The following is a 21,600-nucleotide window of genomic DNA, read 5'->3' as shown; positions in this document are numbered from 1 at the left end:
GGAACAAAAGCCTCTTAGATCTCAGGCAGTCCCCTGAGCCATCAAATCCCAACAGAACCACCCAAGGGAAGGACTCGGGAGTTTGGCCATTCTGTAAGCAGTGAAAGGAAAGAGGAAAAATAACTAAACTTGATTTTCTTGTTTTGCTCTACAAAGGAGAATATGTGGCTTTCTTTATAAAAGCTACAATTCTGCTTCTAATACCCGAGTTTAAGAAAAACTCTTAGTCTAAAATTTTGGTTTGCAAAGAAGGTCATTGCAATCATTGTGTTAAAAGTCACTTTCTACTAGAAATAAGCTCTACAGAAGGAAAAGGAACTAGGTGTGCAGTTTGTCTCTTTAAAGCAGTTCCTGTTTTAAAAACAAAATAAAAATCTGTACAGAGAGACTGAAGACTATAGTACACATCTTCCTCAAAGCAAGCAGCTCTTTCACATTCACATCAGGGTGGCTCTGAGGAAGCTTGAGGGAAAGAATACATTCCTGATGGCTCCTAGTTTGTCAGCGCAGGAAAAGGACCTCAAACTTCCATGTCAAAAGTTTTGGGGGTTTTGCTTTAGGAAGAAATCAAAACTACAAAAGAGGGCAAAGAACCTGACCTAAGCAATGCAGAACTGCACCGTCATCTTCCACATTTACTTCCACAAGCACAGAACTGCTAAGGCTCCTGCAGTCCTCATGGTTTGGACTGTCAGAGACCACCCGGCTTCCATTTTCGGAGGAGACAGTTGCCATCCATAATCTGTGTTTTACTCACAGAAAGCTATTATGACCTTTTTTTCTTGGTAAAAATAGATTACAGTGGCATTTAATTTGAAAACAACGAGCTGCAAGGAGGATAAACAAATTATTTTTACCTAGTCCAGCTGAACAGCCAATATCGACTGGGGAAAATCAGTTTTCTACAACAGATGTTATCTGTAAAGGATCCAAATTTTCCTAGACATTTTAGAATTAATGTGAATCAAGTGAGTTGGAACTGTTTATCTAGAGCCCTACAGTTGCAAAACTTCTTTCTTACTGCTGTGAAGTACTTATAAAGATGGAGCATAATTTTTTCCTGACTTTAAAAGAACATAAAAGCACTCATGTGTCTCTCCCCCTCTCTCACACAGCCACTCAACAGCATTTGATCTCCCTTATTGTTCACTCTAAGCCCAAACCACAAAATACAATATAGAAAATTATGCTGAAACGGCAGAAAGATGGGACACCTTGAACTAATGAGAAAAGCTTCTCCTGCATTTACAGCAACCGGGGAGGAGGAAGAGAAATCACTTCAATCATCCAGAGTGGGCATTACTTCATATAATGGGATGGAATTAAGCCAAGAGAAATTTAAGACATTCTCAGGGACAAGAAGGAAGAGGCTGTGAATAGTTTGTCTAGAAAAGGGTGGAGAACTAATTCAGACGGATTATGAAGACACTCTTAGGGAAGGCCTACCGCACTGTCCAGAAAGATGTTGTCCCATATGGCAGAGACAGTCAAAGCTTTTAAATGCAGCTCTGAAGCGTCTCGAGCAGCGGCGATGGAAGGGAGTTTGTGCTGCCTGTTAGAGCAGTCACTGGTAGAGCCAGGCTATCTGGAATCGGTTCACATCTTACCCTGTGCATTTTGCCACCTCTAAGTCCTGTGGGTCGGGTCTAGGAATATAGCCTGAAGACCACTAACAAACAGCAAATCTGTTAGAAATGATGGGAAGGGTTTTCCTTGGTTTTTAAGCGATTATCACCAGAAGACAAACAAAATGCAACTCCCGGCTGATCTTCAGGCCCTGCTAAGTCACCGGCGTGGCAGACAGAAGGCACATCCTTTCACCTCCCAACCCTCCACTGTCAAATTCAGGTAAGGCCATTTCAATTGGACACCATATCAGTAGTGTCAACCAAGCAAAAATTGAGGACATTCACTAACTGTACAATGATTAATTAGTGATTTTTCTTATTTCTGGGGTGAAACGATCTGAAATGAAAACCTGGCTACCCTAATGATGCACAGAAAGCTGAGACTAGCCAGGTTCCCAATGTGTGACCACTGGCTAATTAAATATTTTAACATTCAAGTAAAAAAAAGAAGTAGGTTTTAAGAGAAATTAATATTGAAGTGTTTCAATAAAATGCTAAGATGGTAACAAAAAATATTCATTTACTTCTATTGGTCTTAATACCTCCCCTTACAGCACCTGCAACCAAAGCATTGCTGCATCTGTGCTACTTCCCAAAAATCTGAAAGTGAATCTGATTACTTAAATGTGTAACTTTCTTCTGTAATGCCTTTGGGGCTGTCTTTAAGCTGCTCTCTCCAATTAGGTGAAGAAAAAAAATATTTTGGAAGGAGAGAATTCGCCATCTGGAACTTTACACAGAGCTTCTCTTTAAAGCTCTACCTCTCAGCCTTTGCTATATGAAAAAGAATCCAGTATCTCCAAGAAGGAGGGACATATAAAGTAGAAGGGCATTTGAAATACAGAAAAAACTGCTATGGAGAAACATCTCCACAGATGCAGCAGATTAAGCTCCTAATGCTGAAAAGCAACAGGGCTTGCCACTTGCACTATGGTAAATTTGGAGTAGTTCCACTAAAGGCAATGGAATTACAACAGCAGAAATCTGATCTAACAGATCAGGACTGAGCCTGTAAACGCTCATTTTTTAATTTACGTAAAACATGAATGCAATATATTATTTACTATCCACCATATAAATTATTGAAAAGTACTTAAGTATAAAAGTGTGGCAAATCTTTCAATGAAACTAAAAATGTGAAATGCGACATTAATCACCGGAGTCATTTTCTTTAATAAAGAAATAACACAATTTGGGAAATATTAAAAAAAAAAAAAAAAAAGAACATTACCACAATGAAAACAGAAATCTTTCCAGGCTATGAATGTGAAACACCTATTCTGAGCTCTTACACTGAGTGTAAAGAGAAAGTATAAAGAGAAATCTCCCTTGATCACAGCTCAAGTTTATAAAAGATTCTCTGAACACCTGTATTCTAAAACCAGTAAGTGATGCTCACAACTACGTCCCCGGTTCTGATCATTATAAGGCCATTATGCTCGCCTTACTGCATTCAAGCTAGACATTTAACCAACAGCTGTAAGAGTAGGTACTTCTGTTTAAGAGACTTTAAAAATACTGAAATGAAATATCAGATGTAGCGCACCTAAGTTCTTGGCTTTTCTCCAGATGTTACCAGATCCAGTATTTAAAAAATAAAGGGGGAAACTTTCAAAGAACAAGTGTTACGGGTTTTTTATAATTTAGAACAAATTATAAATTAACCTGTCCATACTTTTGAGACATAATATACAAGAACAAACAGCTGAGTGTTCTTTTATTACTCAGGTACTACAAATTTTTTCCCAATAAAAATGTCTTTTAAAAATGTCTTGCTACTGTATCCCAGCTCAGATCCCGGCACAGCCTTTCAGATGAGGTATTCTACCATCTCTCCATCTGGGAGGTCCTGCCCCATGGTCTGAACAGGGGCTTTTCTTTCAAGAGTGCTGGAGTGGAAGAGTGGCCCATCTATGTGATGAGGAAAAACAAGAGAAGACAACCAAAGCTGTAACTTCAATGAGGTTAGAAATATGACGTTAACATTTTAAAAGTAATCTTCTATCACTAGTCAAAAGACAGCTAACAACTCCTTACTTCATTTAAAACACTTCAGTTCTTCATGTATATAGCCAGACAAATAAAGATATTTTACCAAATTCTCTTTGGGTATCTTCCACTGATACACAATGGCATATAAAACTGGAGCGACTGCATTTAAACCAATGGAGTCAGAGCAGACTTTCACCACAAAACCTGTTGCCCCATCTCCCTCCATACCCATTAAATAGCATAGCATGAGCAAGATGCACAGCAGACCAGCCAAATTCACTCTTCCGTAAAGAACAACATAATTGTAATGTGTCTGTAAGTAGAAGAGGCAAGGTTGTGTAATCTGCATTGATCTGGCAGAGTGGGCTGGAAAATGAGCAGCTCTTGCCAGCTCGGAGCTCTGTGGGAAGCAAATTCAGCTCTGTGACAGTCACTGTCAACTGGATCTACTCGTGCCAATGCTGAAGTTGGTGCTGTGACTGGGACAGTACAATAACGAGACAGCTTCATCATGACTGTTACCTTTCCTTCTCCTTCCTCGCCCTTATCTGAGTCCACTTGGCTTTGAATACCCACTAAAAGACAACAGCCACTTCCTACAGCCCATTTTCATACCCTGTTTAAACCCCACACACTACTTGCAATTTACTTCAGGGTAGACACTGACTCAGAGTCTGTCCTGGGGTTTCCATATACCTGCTCCAATTCTCAAATCTCCCTATACCCCTCTATCCAGCGTGTCCATGTTTACGCTACCACTCTTAAGGCTATTTTTCCATCAGAGCATTTGAGAGCCCTCAGAAAATCATCAAGCTGGCCTCTGAAATCCATCTGTCCTCACAAAAACTAAACCCGGTTTTCCTGAATGGAGAAAGGGATGGCAGGGCCCGTCCCACAGAGCAGAACTGATTGCGAGTCGGTGGCAGGGGAGGGCAATTGAGCTTTGCTACCTGTTTTGTCTGCGCTGTAGGCCAGGTTGGTACTGGGGAGTCGTCCTGGTGTGGGAGCTGCAGTGGAAGGTGCAGCTTTGCTCTGTTCGCTGCCCCGGTCAGTCTGGGTGCTGCAGTCTCTGCTGCCTGTTTTCGAGTGGGCTGACAGCAATGGTGTGGAAGGAAGGACAGGAGAGGGGGTGGAGGGAATGGATTCGGAGCGATATTCTGTTCCCAGCAGAACACCTTTGTGGAAAAAGGGAAGAAAATTTCACAATCCCAGAAAACTAACTGGTATCAGTTCTGCATCCCTCTGTACTACTTGCCCTAGGATCTGGAGAGCGCCCTGTCCTTCAGCAGACAACACTCATTTACCACCAGGTGCTAAAGTACCTGAAGAATAGCAGCATCCTCATGTTGCTGCATGCAAAGATACACAAGTGGGCACTGACACCTTACTTCCCTGTCTCTAAGTAGTGGCCTGTCTACAGCAGGGTAAATCTGCACACTCTGACATCAGCTGCAACAGATTCTTATTTACATTTCAGGGTCTTGTCTCACAGGGAGGGCCTTTGGACCAAACTTTTCCCCTGAAATAAAAAAAAATAATCTAAGATTTGATTTGTTACAACTCATTTTCTCTGAACAATGGTGTTGAGCCATTCCAGAGAGCAGCCGTGTTAGTGCAGGCACAACACTACAAGACAGCAATCCTGATTAGTATCTCTGTTCCTGTTCAAGGAGACTTTACACCTTCAGACAGCTGTAACAACCCAGCTGAAAGCAAGTGCTTAGGAACTGTGAAAACTGAACCTCAAATATCCCTAAAGTCAGGTACCGAACTGGGAATAAAGGCTTATTTATTTTAATGACAGAGCCTGGACAGCAGAAATCACTATTTCCCAAAAGCGATTAAAAGAAGCAGTTGTTCCAAAGATATCCTGTCCCGCTTGCAGCCAGCTTCACTGCACACGAGGCCAGCTCATCTGTCTGTCCAACACACCTGCCTCCCGCTGCTCCTGCCTCCCCTCTAAGCACCGACTCGCACATCTGAACTGCCACCCTTATTTAAAAATTACCTAGGCTGCCTTTCCAGCTCTTGTCCTCCCTCTTCTCCTCCAGGATGGGAGTGCTGCTCAGCGTTGATGAGTGGGACAGCAAGCCTGAGCCAGCGTTCGAAATGGACATCAGCGACTTGGCGGGTCTCATTGAGGAGAGCTGGTCGGTCTTACCAGGCTCCTTCCGGGAGCGCTGCTGCAGGACTTTGATCATGGCATCCTTCTCGATGATCTGGGCATGCAGAGTCTTAATCCTTGAGAAGCACAAAGAAGAACAATGTACCTGTACTCCTGTCTCCTTGGACTGAGGCCTCAGTGCCCCCACGGCTGTGACTAGGACTCCCTTAGGCATTTGTGGAGGCAGACAAGATGCCAGTGAGCTTATTGCCCTGAATACTGGCTGCTCACTGGCCCACGGGAGCAGATCACGCATGTATACATGCATGAGTAAACGGCTGTGAGATACCCATCCACCTTTGGCTACTGGAAGCTGCTCTAAACAGCCATGGAAGAGGCTTGGAGACAAAGCTGAGAGTTCTGGGCAGGACATGAGACCAACAGAAAGGATTAACACACTGTGGGAGTCTGCAACGGACCTAACCCTAGGGAAAACAGTTCTGTGAGAATGGAAAGAGCTGGCTGGAGCCTGGGGTCTGATGAGGATGCCCTGAAGAGAGAAGAGGAACAAGCCAGATGCAAAAAGTCTAAGAGAAGACTTTTTTGCATTAGCCCTCAGTATCAAGACAGGTTTTGGATTGCTATGTAGATACTCCCTTGGCCAAATGAGCGTCTGGCATCCTACATCATTGCTATGGGTGAAGACACAAGAATTTCTGGTTCTGAGGTGTCTACCCAGACAATTAATTTAAAGTCTCTGTCCTAAAGAAGCCAGATAGGACCAAACTGCATTTTACCTTCCCTCCATGTCGAGACACCTTCTGTTGGCAAGCAGGATCTCTTCCTCCTCCTTCTGAATACGAGCTTCCAGCGAGGTGTCATAGCTAGGGTTAGGCGAGTGACTGATCACTGTCGTGTCCCTGCGAACAAGCAGTAGAGCAGATGAAGGACCAGCTATGTTTGCTGCTTTACTCCTAGCAGCATAAAATTATTGCTCAAAAGCAACGAGCAAGAATATCCACTTTTTTTGAGTTTAGGTTGGCTCAGTGTCTTCCAAAAATCCAACTCCCAGCCCTAATGAAAGCAGGATTACAAAAATATGCAAGTCATTACAACAACAGTCAATCTACTGTCCATCTCGGGCCAGCCTATGATCTAACTGATTCACTGTACTACTGTAAACTGATCGACAAGGCAAATCCAAGGACATGGGGAGAGGGAAGGATGGCATAGAACACTAGGCATTTTTCTTCAATTGAAACAGCACAAACTTCGCTTTGGGTATAAAGCTCTCTTTCCCTTCCCCTTCCAACAGTATCATAGAGGGAATCGGAGTATCAAAGGGAACTAGGCATGGAAGCTCCTTAAGCAATCCTAAGCAGCTTGGTCCCAAAAACTTGGGAGTGGGCTGAAAACACTTTCAGACTGATTCCATATGGTGCCTGATATTAACACTGTGATAGTTGTTCAGTCCATTAACAAAACATGATGAGTATTTCATTCTACTTGTCGCTGTTGAGTCAGAACAAAGTCCCTGTGCTACGCTCTGTATCACTGTATGACTCATAACATTAAGAGCATGTTACTGGCATAGCTATGCATTAACAACATTACAAAAAAAACCAAACACACACAAAAAAAACTTGAGTTACCGAGAGCTCCAGTTCATTGTAGTAAGAACTGTCTGGGTAAATGTACTTATAACTCAGCAAAAGTTCAGATCAGGAACAGCAAAGCACCAATGTGAACGGCATAAGAAGGTCATTCATCACAGAAACCTAACCTGCCCCAGACTCCCTCCTGTGTTCTAAAGCATCCTTCCTGCAACCTTAACTTCCAAAGGGATGCTATTTTCCACTACCAAACAAAAGGAAAAGAAATTTGTGCACAGTGTAGGTGAGGTTGCCACTGAAATTAGTGGAATCCTTCACAGCCTATATTCTTGAAGGAGATACTAGAGGTGCCAACTGCATATAAACCTGCAGGAGTATGGACACTAATGGAATATCATCTTTTAGGGGAGAAGCAGCTAGAAGGAAATGGAAAAACAGAGGTTGGCTCTTTCCTGACTGGAAGGCACTCTTGTTCATTTAGCAAAACTTGAACAGGCCTAACACAGCTCTTCTCATTCCATAATGAACAATAGACCAGACCCTCACTTATCAGTGCATGCTGAAAATATAACATGGCCCCTAAGGAGAAGCAACAACATGAGCCTTTAGAGAATCTCTGGGGAAGCAGAAAACTGTGCACAAGAAGCATCAATACCCTAAAATAACAGCCTGCTTCTGGAGCAAGATAAGATAAAGTCTTTAAATGCTAACACAGCACATCTGCAACTTTACCCCTGTAATTCTAGTATGATCTTACAAGCTAGGAAACCAGTTGTGATAACATTCCTGTTTGAATCTGGTTCATGAAACAATCTAAAATAAAATCTGCCATCAAGAACCAGAAAGTAGTGAGCAATGAAATTACATGTAAGCAATACCTAATGCTAAAGCATTGCATTCTAATAACAGCTCTTGTTTACCAACTAGCTGAAGCACTTGGGCCTGTTTACAGCCATAATAAGTGTTTCTGTACAGTTATCTTGGAATGTGAGCTTGTTACCAAATTTCAGACACCCTCCCCTTCCCACCCCCACAAGCAGTGCTCTCCATACGCAGCAGAATGTTTTGAGCAGAATTTCCTAGTAGATGTTTCTGGTTAGTAACCATGTTGAAGACAATACCACAAAGTAATTTGCAAAAACATTCTGGAGAACAAGAAGCCATTCAGGGTGAATGATGTGAATCACCCAGCTTACCCCACCTCACATGACTTCAGCAAGGACTGATCCCTGTTTAAACAAATAAAAAATACCAAAACCCTTCTCATACACCTATTTTTGAATCAACAGCTTCTAGGAATGGTTCAGAACAATTCTAATCTGGAAAATGGCTCCTGGATGTGGAGGAATCTTCCCCTGGAAAAAAGTTTCTAATTGTTGGCAACTCCACAGCTCCCAGGAAAAGCAGCCAAGCCCTGCTTGCCTGCAGAAGTCTGAGAAGCCATTCAGACCACAAGGCGAGGTATCATGGGAGGGTGGTATGACAACATGCGTTGGTGAGAAATATGACATTCAACTGGAAAAATAATCCCAGTACTATGAAAAGTCTCCTTTACCTCTGAGCAGCCACAGTTGCAGCTGCATCCAAAGCAAACTGTCTCATCACACTCTCTTCCAGGTATTTCTGTTCCCACTTGGTCATGTCAGCTTCCAGAGCAAGAATCCTTTCTTCTTTCTCACGCAGGAGTTCCATAAGCGCTGTGGCGTTGTACTCCGAGACGTTGGCAGCCTGAGATGTACCCTGACGCTGGTTTCCAAAAGCAAGGGGGGGAAAAAAAAAAAAAAAAAAAAGAGGTGTCAGGCTGCATCTGTAAGATTTGGGGTTGGTTTGCCTTTTGTCTGAAACACAGAGGCTGGTCCACAGCAGCACTGGCTTGACGTAAGAACCCCCCCAGAGTGAAATGCAGTGGCCTCTGCCACGCAGGGCAGACCAGGGGAGGGTAACAGTCTCTGTTAGAGCTTAATCTGAATCATCTGCAGGGGCAGTTTAGCCTCCCTCTGTCAAAACCAGTAAACAAGCTCATATACTGCACGAAAGGCTCCTATTTTCCAAATGCTGAAGCTCAAAAGTCATAAAACACCAAGCACTGCTGCTAAGAAAGACAGCTTAACTCACAGCATCCATACTAGAGTGCCTCCTGGTGCCATTCCAGAGCTGGTCAATACTAACAAGCAAATATCCGAGATGGAAAATGCTCCTTCTAAGGCCTTTTTTCCATGTGCAAAGCCCCACATGTGCACCTGAGAGCTCTATCATGCTATTCAGGTCTGATGGCTACAGCCCATCCATAATGCCTGACGTAACACAGATTCACTTCCAACATCGTTCCAGCAAAACACTAACTAGCATACAAGAGTTATCACACCTTTTAAAAGAATGCATCCAAAATATTTTTGAAGGATTTGGTTATTAAATCAATATGATCCAGTGTATACCTGTGGATTAATTAGCCAGGGATTAAAAATAATTCAGTTCTAAAGCAAGACTTGGAAGACAGGCAGTGCTCCCTTCCAAACAAGAAAGAGTGGAGATTTGCTGAGCTAATACTTCAACAGATAAAATACCTAGTTTTATATGGAAGTCTCATCTGGGACTGGCAGGATATTTGACTTAAAAATTAAAAAAAAAATAGTTTAAAAGAAAAGAAATTGGGCAGACAAGTTATTTTATGTTCAGCTCAGAATTCTCAACCATGACAAGAAAGCTGTTTTCTGTGTTGACTCAGGCTCAGTGTCAAAAATTGTAGGGTTCAGAGCACACATTCATCTTCCAATGGTAACACTGAGAAGTTTATCCAATTACTGTAACTCCTACTAAAACCAATACAAAAATACAAGTAAGATTTAAATATCCATTCCTATGCAGATGTGAGAGTTGGGGGATAAATATGATCTGAAACTAAATGCTATTTAGAACATAGAATCCTATTTCCAGTAAAATTTACAAACCTGGCAGTCCACCTATGTTTGACATAGGTTGAACTAAAACTAAAACTTCACATCTAATTCATGCCACCACTGCACAATCTACTTCTCATTCATTCTTCTTACTGAAATTAACTCATGTTACAATCATATGAACATACTCTACATGAGGGTCCCATCTGTTTCTGTCAACAGCATTTATAGAAAGGTTTTGCCATTTTGGTTTTGTTTGTTTTTTTCAAATGCAAAAGCTCTCTGAAGGGCCTCTTTTCAGGCTGGTTGTTAATGATTTTTTTTATAAAATCTCAAATTGTGAACGATATTTTAAAAATAATTTAAAAATCAATATAACCAGTTTACTTAAAGATAGAACACCATCTAGCTACGTGGCTATGTCTGAATCTCATCGTGTGATGGATCCTCTGTTGCTCTGTTACCTAAATTTTCTGGTTGGAATGGAAGAATTAAATCAAGTAAAACCAATACAACAGCCAGCAAATCCATGATTCTAGCTACCAAAATAAAAATCTGTTAATTTTACAAAATGGAAAAAACCACTGCCCTTCCTTTATGTGTGTGTAGGGTATAGCGTACAACCCTACACAAACCTGGCATGGCAGAGGGAAACGGCGGGTACCTGCTGCATCCGGAGAGATTCCAGTTCCCTCTCCAGCCGGGTCCGCAGCCTGTGTTCCAGCTGTTCCCGCTTCTCACATGCTGCCTGCAGCTGAACCAAGGCCTGCTGCATCTTCTCCACCTTCTCAACATAGACCTGCTTCTTTTTGAGCTGAAACAAAGGAAGACAATTCAACGTAAGTTAAATAATGAGAACAAGCGAGTGAACCTCTGGCTTTGTACACACTGCTGCACGCAGAAACACCAGGCAAGGAAGAACACGTCCAGACGGCTGCTGTCAGTGTCCCCCAGGCTCCTGCTCTGGACTCGACACTTGGGATGCTACAAGGCTTTCCCATCTCTGCTTTCCTGCTAGGTATATTTGTTCTTTTTGTCCTCAGCAACCCCAGGGTAATGATGGGGAAACTGAGGTAATTATCTGTTGCAAATGACTGAGAGCAGCAATGGGCTAGAAAGGGCATCTGGGTTCACAATAGAGAATGTTTAAGTGACCTGAGACACTACCAAGGTAACTGCAGCAAAGATAGCATTTAGAGCTGGTCCACAAGTTAGGAACACTTTGCGGTGCAATACTGAAAATTGCTGGCAGCGTATTTATGAGAGTAAGTAGAAACTGAATCAAAACTTGCAGGACCCTATTCCAGCCCTGTAACAATAAAATAAAGAACAGGATCAAAGCACACACTAGACATGGCTTGTGCTCTCTCCACACTGCAGCCAGGTTTATTCCAGCAGTCCGGACATCCGCCTCAGTCATCTTGGCCCAGTGTGACCCGAGAGCTCCTGCCCCATTCCCTGTCTCTGCCCTTCAGTCTTCCTCCATCGTTCATCCTGCCAACCAAGCTGCTATCCTGACTTACAATAAGCAATAAAAACTACCATGCTGAGATGCCTGGTAACTGTCTTAGCGAGATTAATCCATGGTTCCAGCAGAATAAAACCAAACTAAAATATGAATTTTTTTAAAATGAGCAAAACATGCCCAGGCCTAGCTTTGTTCTAATATATAGGATACTGGACACCCATGGACATAATTTTCTGTTAAGGAAAAGACTAACAATCACAATTAGCTGGCCTTCTGTGGCAAATCTAGGGCACTGCTTTTTTAGCTGTGACGGTCATAAACCCTGAAATACAAAAATAGCAGGAAGAAGGCAACTTTTCCCAACAGTCAGAGCCAAAGTCTAGAGAAGCACCACAATGAAAAACACAGGCTCCCTTATGTGAGTTCAAAGAGCTACTCTACAGCTTCATGGAAGAAAAGTCCACTGAGGGATATTAAAGACAAAAGACATCACTTTTGGCTCAGGAAGTCCTTCTTGGAAGCGGAAAGTATTCTGGGAAAGTACCGCTGTTTGTTGGCCCCATTCTGATAGTGTTCCCTAGGAATCTGCTCTAAGTTTCGGCACAGACAGGATACTAGGCTTGCTGGGCTTTGATCTGAACAATATGAGCCATTCTTACAGTGCACCTTCATTCCAAAAAGGTCTTATCATGTGTTTCTTCAAAATTTTCTCTTTTCACACTCTTGTTCCTTGGGGCAATCCAGAGACTGCAATGTGAATAGCAGAGAAAGAAAAACCTCCAAACACTATTAATCCCAGACATGGTACCCTTTTCTTTTCTTCATAAAGTCAGCAGGCATCTAATCTCACAGCATGAATGTTGCTGCCCTAGAGGATTTTCCCCAAACAAGTATTTTTGGGGCAGTATAATAAAAGTTTGGGCAATATAATGAAAGTTACAATAAATAGTGAGTAATCCAGTCAAAGGCCTTCCCACCAGTGCATGTGGAGTAGAAAGATATTTTTATTCCTTGATTACTCAAGATTTCAAACTTGTTTGAAATGGGAGGGACGAGAACATTTTAGTACAACTTAATATTCCACTGCTGCTCTGCAGAAAATCAATAAAATGTTATACTTAATAGACCTTTTTACTCCAGAACATAGTGCTTAATAACACTGATTTAAGCTTTCTCAGACTCCAATAAAGTGTAGATTAATGCAGTAGTTTTGCACTCAAGTTAACAGCAGCTCAAGGCGGTTCTGTAACTAGCCAAAAATTATAGACTATAAGTCAGCAGCAGAACCTAGAAATGAAGAGCATGCAGTATCCTGGTTTTGCATACAAGCTTACTGACCTAGACAAGAGTAAGGAACAACCTAATAAACTCGCTAGCAGCAAAATATCATAGAAACATAGAATCATTTAGGTTGGAAAAGACCTTGAAGATCGAGCCCACATGCATCGAGCTGAATAATAATCTCTTGAAAATCAGCTCTTGTCCCCCACTCTTCTGTATAAAAAAAATCAAGGAAGGACGTACATTTGGTCTCTTATTACCTACCACAAAGCATTCAAATTTCTGAAAAGTTTTTTAACGCACAGGTACAACTTTCCTCGCAAAAGCAGCTGCCGATAACATTTCACTAGTTTCATAACTAATAAACCTGAGTATGCATATGCGTGGATTAACGTTTTGGCCTGCATTCAAAGAATACCAAGAGCCCAGCCAAAAAAGAATTAGGACACAAAAATTCCACTGAAACATTCACTTTGAAAATGCTCCCATCAGCCAAACCTGCAGGTGAAACATTGCAACACAAGCTGTTGCCCAACTTACCAGCACTGCCTGCACATGCCTAACTCATGCACCAGACCTAAAGTACAGGCACGGCCTGTTCAGTGGCTTTTCATAAAGACAACTTCGGGTTTTTTTTTCTTCCCCCTTCACAAAATACATCTTCCAGCACCAGGAAGAATTAGGAATGTTAGCAAATTTGGGGTTTGCATGTGTATTTTATTTAATGGCTTAAAAACAGAATTAATTGAGGAATCCCTCAAATCATTCTCAGTTTTTTGGAACACAGATGTTCAGGAAGCTTTAAAGGCATGTATATGCTCCAGACAACTCAGCTTTCCTAATGTGCCTTTTGACACAATTATTCTTTATATATGAGACTGCTTAATTTCATGCACTGGCTGCACTCAGTCAACTCACTGCATATTCTGACAGTTTCATTCATTTCCAGCTCTGCCATCTCTGTGACTGCAAGTATTTATGAGGAACAATTTACCTTTCTGTGAATCAGGATCCTCCAGGACTGGTAGCAGTGAAATCCAATATTACTTTTTTTTTTTTTTTTAATAAATCTTTCTGACTTGTTGTGTCCTCTCAGTGTAAAGAGGATCAGTAATAATTCTTGCAAGCACAGAGGGATTTCATTACCATAAATTGAGAGTATGATGGTGTTTTCCTAAGACAGGAATTGGAAACAGTTTCCTGAGTATTGCCAGGGTGCTGCAGACATAAGTGAAATGGGAGGAAGAAAAAAAGGCGGCATGCTGAGGCTTGTTCTTGGTCATTTGCCATGGATTCCCCACCCTCTCTCTTCCAGCAAAGAACTAAAACTGGCTGCTCAGTGCCAAGGGCCACAGTAACACCTACCATGGGGGAGATGGCATCAAAGGATGCTGGAATTCTCTCCTCTACAAGCCTTGCAGTGAACACATGCTCTAGATAAGAGTTCAGTCCTGAAGCTTTACAAAGATGCGGTCACGCCCTTCAGTATATAATTTTAAATAAATTTTACAAGATAGTAATTTTCCTTTGATGGTAGTGCATTTAACTAAGAAGCAAGCTCATGCTCACATAATGTATTATAACTGTTTTGCCTTGAAGGGTGCTCTGAAAAAGAAGGGCATTTTACTCATAATAACATCTTTATTATAACACCTCTTTAAGACACTAAGATCTCAAATAACCTCAGTGCACATCTGGAAGCACAGCAGAGCAATTCAGCATGACTGCTTCCCTTCCCAGCATTTTCTAAAGCACATGGCACAACTTTAATCATGTGCATACCTTCTCCAAGTCAATCCCTGACTGCTTTGGAAAATGTCCTAACCAAGGATCAGAGGTCAGGCTTTAACTCTATCAACAAGATTTTCTAATTAAACCATTGTAAACAAGAGCAGTCACTCTCCAGTCCACATCCACTACGATGTTTACGTAAATGCTGCAACAGGACTGAGGACAAGAAAAATAAAGAAGGCAAGGACTAGCTTGGGATTCTGCAGATATCTAGTATGCAGAAGTGTGAATTGATGGAGGGAATACCCCTGAAAGATTTCCTGGCCTCCCAATCAAGTATTTCTGTCTTCATTTTATTTCCTCTAACCCTTGTCAAGATTGCCTTCTGCAGTTCAGAGCCAGACGGGAGAAGGAGGACACTCTTGGGATTCAGAGGCTTCACGGCTCACAAGAGTCTGGCTGACCTGAAGAGCAATCTGTTTCCAAGTTAGAAAGATTTACTGCCTGAAAACATCTGCACACCGCTATCACCAAATTGCAGGGCTTCCAGCAATGGAAAAGGAATCAACCACTCTAAACGCACAGGGATGAAATGATTAAACAGATCCACTAAACCTAGAAAACTGAAACTGGTCCTCAGAAACTTTTCACAGGAGAAAAGACTTCCTAAGACAACGGAATGCCTGGCTGCAGGCAATCCGCAGCCTTCTCTGCCACAGAGAGCATTTGCATGGTCTAAAACCAATGGCCAAGGACAAAGTGTTCCTGTCAGAAACAGGGACCTTTGATTACTACCACAACTGCCCAGCAGAAAAGGGATTAACATTCTAAAAGCCAAACAAATCCTGTTCCTTGGTTTGATTTAGGCTTCCACAAGCCATGCAATCTCTTTCAGGGAAGCCAGGTGCTTGCAGAAGAAAGGCTCTGAGGAGGGCACGGAGATTTCACGCACACAGCACAGGGAGCAGGGACATACAGGAATGAGGGATTTTCACTGTCAAGGCACTAGAAGCAAGGGAGGTAGAGGCTGTAACATCCTCCGGACTGGAGATGCCTCTGCAGGGCAAATGCAGTCCTGGACCTACCAGGTGAGGGGGAAGGAAGGATCTTTTGTAAAGAGATTCAGCGCTTCCAGATGCGTTACTCAGCAAACAGTTTTTCTGGGGAAGAAGAGAAGACTTCCTGCAAGGCTAGCAATGATTCAGAAACTCTCCCAGGCATTTTGACAAAGTCAGCCATTACCCTCCTCATCTAGGACACCTCCTATTTCAGTAAATTGGTAACACTCGTCAGCATCTGCTTGTTTCCCACCCACTATTTCTGATGTCTTCAAAGTCCTTTGTTTAATATATTCAGGGTGTTTTCATGACATTCTGGGTTTATCCTAAAGCTGAATCCATTCAGATGCAGCTGAAAATGTATTTCCCCCACAAGAATTTGCCTGCTATGGCAGAAATGTAGTAAAAAAAAAAAAAAAAAAGACAAAAAAAAAAAAAAGACAGCAAGCACATTCACATTTAAACCACCTCTCCCTCTTGCAGTTGGAATATATTCCTCTAGGATGCCTTTGAACCCTCAGTTTGTTAGAATTCAGGCCCAATAAGGCGCCACTGGCCTCAGCAAGAACTCATGCTGAAACAATTTGGTAACAGTATCCTCTTGCTAGGGAATTGTGCTTGTTGCATGGGAATGTCATAATGTCATCTCTCCGTTTGTGTTAAAATAAGTTATAACTCTTGAAGCCACCTCTGGAAAATTATTAACAGACAGAATATGAGAGGTAATGACATGGCAATAAAAAGCCAGTGCTGCGCTGTTACAAGAATGCAGGTCATTAAAGACACACACGCATACTAGTTACATGGAAGAGAGAGAGTTTTCCTTCCTACCCATCCATGAACGAATGATACGCCATCCAAAAAGTGTTCCCTTTAAAAGCATCTCTGTCCTGAAAAGAGTAGTTATGTAGCTCTGAGAGTCTAAGCATTTAAGTGAGACAAAGCTGTGGAGGCTAGGAGTATCTTTTTATAGACCCAGAGAAGTGACTGGAGAAAAACAAGACAAGCTTTCAAGCACACAAACTCTCCTTTGGGTCTCTTCCCTACAAGCCAGAGCTCTGTTCTGAAAGTATCTCAGACACAGCGTATGAAGTACAATAGATGTCATTTGGAAATGAACGTTGCTACATTTCCCCACAGACAGAACCCTCAGTGTTATCAGAAACAGTGTGCTATTTCTCTCCACAATAGCTGAGTGGGAAATGAATATACTATCTTAGCTTTGATATCTGGTTTATGTTGAATTCTGATGGCTGAAAGATCTTACAGCTTCTAAATACAAGGCACTTTTAGAAAACATATTTCATTCCAGCTTCTTCCCTTCGCCAGCCCCCAGTCGGCACCAAGCAGACATCCTGTCTGGCTTCTCCTTCCATTGCAAGGTGTGTGCATGAGGATGGCAGAGAGCAGGTATTTATAGCTTCTTAGTGGTAGTCGCTATTTTTCAAAGCTGTCTCCTTAAGGCACGCATTAAAACAGTGGTTTGTAAAGCGGTGGAGCAAAGGAGTACAAGTTACACTACTATATAAAAACCCACAAACTTTTTTTAAGTTGAAGTGTGGTCTTCCATGGTATGAATTAACCAGGGTAAGTAGAAATGACCAAGTTCAATAAAAGTTCTGGAATTTTTTTTTTTTTTATTAGTGTAAAAACAGTAGCAATTGTACCCTCTACATCCAGCAGTTGTGGTTAGATAAAGTATTTGGCACCAAACTCGCTGCTGCAATATTACAAGCCTGGTAAGGACTCGACAATAAGGCAGTGCTTACCCAGTCTCTCGGGCTGGTCAAGATGGTCCTTTCCGTAAACGCAGCAATTCTGCCTTTGGCCCAGAGCAAAGCGAAGTTTAACTATCTGCTCTCTGTTTGCCGAAGGCTCTCAAGGTGTATGTTAGCAGATGTTGGTTGAATCATGGCAATGTGACTATTTTCAGAGCTCACACATACAGGCCATCTGTGACCATCTACCAGCTACAAACCTGCTGCACACTGCAGCCAACCAAATGCTTCCATCAAAATTGCCATCATGGCAATCCATGCTCCAAAATCAGGCTTTCTCATTGCTTTAGCTGCAAATATTGTTATCACTAACCATTTCTGACTGTGATATATGTTTTTAAGCCAACAGGCGTTTTACCTCAAATATATTCCATTATTTTAATTACATGCAATAAATTTGAAATAAATCTCAAGGGTTTTGATTTTCAAAAACACAGACTAATACTTCACAAAAAACAATTTTAATAAGCTGCTGACATGCATAACTGTGGAACATCTACTAAAGGGAAGAATGGAAATGGAGAAGTGAAAATAGGGGTTAATAACTGGGTATCTTTATGTAAAGTGCAGAAGGAGTAAAGTTTAAATATTACATATAAAGCATACATACTTAGCAAGTCTGTTCGTAGCCATATTTAAGTTTGTTTTAAATACTCATGATCACTCACCCTTTTTAGCACTTTGCAGAAATAAACTCCACTCTATCAAAAGCTTTAATGGCAGCTTGTTCTAAATTTGAAGAGTCATTTCACCCTTGCTAACGAACCAGGGAAAGGATTCTATGAATGCCTACTTTTACTTACAACTGTTTCAAACCATACTTTAGTATCTCCAAGATCATTCCTTTCTCCATCACATTTAGCATCCCTTTATCTCTTTTTTCCCTCTAACTTGGATGTTAAAATCCAATACATATAAAAGCTCTCTAAGCTCCATAGGAGCACATGCACCTACAGTTTACACATGGGTGGTTTCGTCCAAACTGGCAATTCAGGCAAAAGACTTAAAAAAAAATCTGGAAGTTCCAATTCCAATACAGTATTTAAATCCAGCTGTAGTGATATATGGCTTATAGCTCTCATTAGAACAGAAATGTTCTTTTTATAAAGGATCTGGTGCATATAAGGCAGGGTAACTCAGCTCAATAGAAAGTCAAAACGGAAGGAGGAAAAAAAAAGGCTGAAAACTTACATTACAGGATGCAACAACTGAAATATGCACACCCCCGCAGGCCATGAGCCAGAGTGGCTGCCAGCGTAAGAAACTCCACCCTCTTCTGCAGGACTAGTTTGGAAATCCTGACAATTACAGGGACTAGTAACTCAGATTAAGCTGGCAGGAATAAAAGAAATAATTGACAAATTGCTCATATATATCCTGGTTACTGAATGTCACTAACTCAGGCTGACGTTTACAGTCCCTTCTAAATGGTGCCCTGAGCACTGAACAGCTTGCTTGGCTTTCTTTCGGAAAGTTACCAAACAGCTCGGGGATTTGAGAAGTTCCCACAATTCAATACTAATGAGGCAACAAATGCTTTATAATCCTAAGTATTTAATTAAAAAGTGATTTGGGAAACGTGCAAAAGTGACTCTTTACCCCTTCTGTTTCCCCTTATTTCCCCTCACCTCTAGGAAAAAAGAGAGTTAATTCCTGCTCCCTCACTGAGATGCTTCCACATTTATCTACAGCAGGAAGGGTGGCACTTCCTATGCGCCCTGGGATTTGAGCAAAGGTTGGATGCAAATGACCAGAAGCCCTCATGCAGGGCATTCCACTCTATATCAGCACACACGTGGTTTTTAAGCTATCATGCCATCCAGCCCAGAGTTACTTACCTATTTTACTATTCTACCTAGGCAAAAATACTTTGCCACAGCCCCAAACCCAATTCTTCCAGTAAAACGAGACAGGTCTTTTGAAAAGAAAACATACAATTATTATTACTCCTAAAGGTTTCAACTCTACTGTGAGGGAGCCACTATTAGTGCCTACACTGAGGTTCAACCTAGCCGAGTGCTGTGTGTGCTGGCCCCAGCTGATCACAGCAGCTCTATACATTGTGACTCCAAGCAAGTGAGTTGCTCCAGGGAATCCAGAAGGATGTCCTGTGTACTTAAAGTCAGTCACACATCAGACTTTTAGTGTAATAAGGTGCTGAAATCTGAATGAAAGCCGAAGAGCTCAATACATTGCAGGATCAAGTGACAGAACAGTTTTAGAGACGAAGAGAATCATGTCACCTTTAAATTACCCTACAACCTAACGCTCCCTGTCCCCCTGAGCAACAAAGGTGCAAGTCAGCCTTGCCAGGAGATGCTGCAATTTTTAGAGAAATCGGTGGACTTGTCGACTGCATGCAAGGCTGAATGTGGCCAGTAGTAGTTAAGCAGTCCTCTGACTCCACTCTTCTTTTTCTGTTACTATAATTTGTATTGCACAGAACCAGTGATGGACCACAGCCTGACGATGCTAAGCGCTGAAGAACGAAAACTCCCTGCCCTCAAAGCTCACAGCCTGAGCCTGGGACGGGAGACAGTGGGTGGAAGCACACCCGCCAGGCAGGCCTAGTAGGCGCTCTGTGGGTCAGCATGAAGGGCAGCAGGCTCTGGGGCCCAGCCCCTGCCAACCATGTTGTGAGCATCACAGAAGGGTGCTTCAGAGCAGCCCTGCCAGTGTTTGCAGGGAAGGTGAGGACAGGCTGGGAGAAAGCACGGAAGTGCTTCTTTGCACTGGGGAGGAAGGGGTGCTTGGAAACTGAGAAGGACAAAGGTAGAAGACAGCCTCTCAGCAACAAAGGGAGAAGAGAAACAGGGTTGGGTAAACCATGAGGGGCCTGGAAAGTGGAGAGGAACTGCCTGAATTTGATGCGGCGGAGAAAAGAAAGTGAGGTGCAGCACGGGGGAGAAAGACTAAGGAGGTACGATGGCAGGTAGCCCTGCAACAACATCCTGAATGAGCACAGATGATCCAGGAGGGGAGAAACCGAGGGAGGGCTTCCATGAAGCTGAAGAGATTAAAGCAAGGGTACTGCAAAGGACAAAAATCAAGGACACCAGGGAAAGAAACACAGGAAGGCTCAGGGGAAGGGCTACTGAGGCAAACACAGAGCTTAGAGAAAAGCAGGCTAAAATTCAGAAGGCAGCTACATCTGTACCTGGGAGAGGAGGAACGCAGGCAAGACAAGACAGGAGGACGTTCACTTTGCATTTGATCATTTCATCTCTCTTGGACAATGGGATCCTGAACAGAGAGAGAAGTAGAAGCAGACAAGTGGAGGGTTTGAGGAACGTCTCTGCAGACAACAAGATGCAGGTGGATATAGGTACAGCGCTCGACTGAAGGTGACGGTGAATGCTAGTAGGCAGGAAGATGGCAGAATTGAAGGAAGAGAGAACAAATCTGCAGTGGAGGAAGCGTGCTTGGTCATGAGATTTCCTCCAGAGGCTCTCTATGGAGGAAGAGTAGGAATAAAGGAAGCAGAGGCTGGGAGTGGGAAATGGAGCCTTTGAGAGGAAAGGAGTAGGCGGGAGGAAAGAGGACGGACACTATGACGCAGAAGGGCAGCGAGGTGAGTGCCATGTGTGAGTGGCAGGGACAAGGCTACGAAAGAAAGTACTGTGAAAGCTGCCCAGCTAAGCAGCTCAAATGCATTATCCTCTCTTGGGAGGAAAAGGAGAGAAAACAACCAAGGTCATGCCCAGCTTATTACATACACTGGGCACGTGTGGTGATCTGCAGTGTGCACCACGATAACCTGGTGTAAGTGGAACACCTGGCAAGGGGACAAGCTGCATTCATTTGAAATTAGTTAAAAGTCCATCCAGATCTGAATTTCTGCCAAGTTCAGGAGGTTGCCAGGGTTGGGATTTCAGTTCCAGCCCACTTTTATCAGTTGAAACAAAAAGAAAACGAAACATGGCTGCTTAGACGAAAGCACTTCCAAGGAAATACAGATTTGTGGCTTATCTGTGCACAGTTCAGTGGTTTAGCTAACCAACACAAAGCTAAGCAGATATAAACAGCTTTGAAGCAAGCAGATTTCCTACT

General features: G+C 42.5%; 1 protein-coding gene across 5 annotated transcripts in view; it reads right to left on the bottom strand.

The window, feature by feature from the left end:
* Positions 1-3,328: 3,328 nt before the first annotated feature.
* Positions 3,329-21,600, bottom strand: part of AMOT (angiomotin) — a 60,757-nt gene continuing 42,485 nt past the window's right edge. For all 5 annotated transcript variants that reach the window (XM_055727420.1, XM_055727419.1, XM_027798566.2 and 2 more), the window contains 6 exons: positions 10,899-11,048; positions 8,893-9,083; positions 6,522-6,644; positions 5,629-5,861; positions 4,571-4,795; positions 3,329-3,539 (listed from right to left, as the gene is read on the bottom strand). In XM_055727420.1, coding sequence (XP_055583395.1) covers positions 3,439-3,539; positions 4,571-4,795; positions 5,629-5,861; positions 6,522-6,644; positions 8,893-9,083; positions 10,899-11,048 — 1,023 coding nt within the window. In that variant the 3' untranslated portion in view covers positions 3,329-3,438. The remainder of the gene's footprint in view (positions 3,540-4,570; positions 4,796-5,628; positions 5,862-6,521; positions 6,645-8,892; positions 9,084-10,898; positions 11,049-21,600) is intronic.

The sequence above is a fragment of the Falco cherrug genome, chromosome 15, assembly GCF_023634085.1.
Source record: "Falco cherrug isolate bFalChe1 chromosome 15, bFalChe1.pri, whole genome shotgun sequence".
Classification (NCBI taxonomy): domain Eukaryota; kingdom Metazoa; phylum Chordata; class Aves; order Falconiformes; family Falconidae; genus Falco; species Falco cherrug.
The sequence above is the reverse complement of the archived record's forward strand: the minus strand, read 5'-3'. Positions and strand labels throughout refer to the sequence as shown.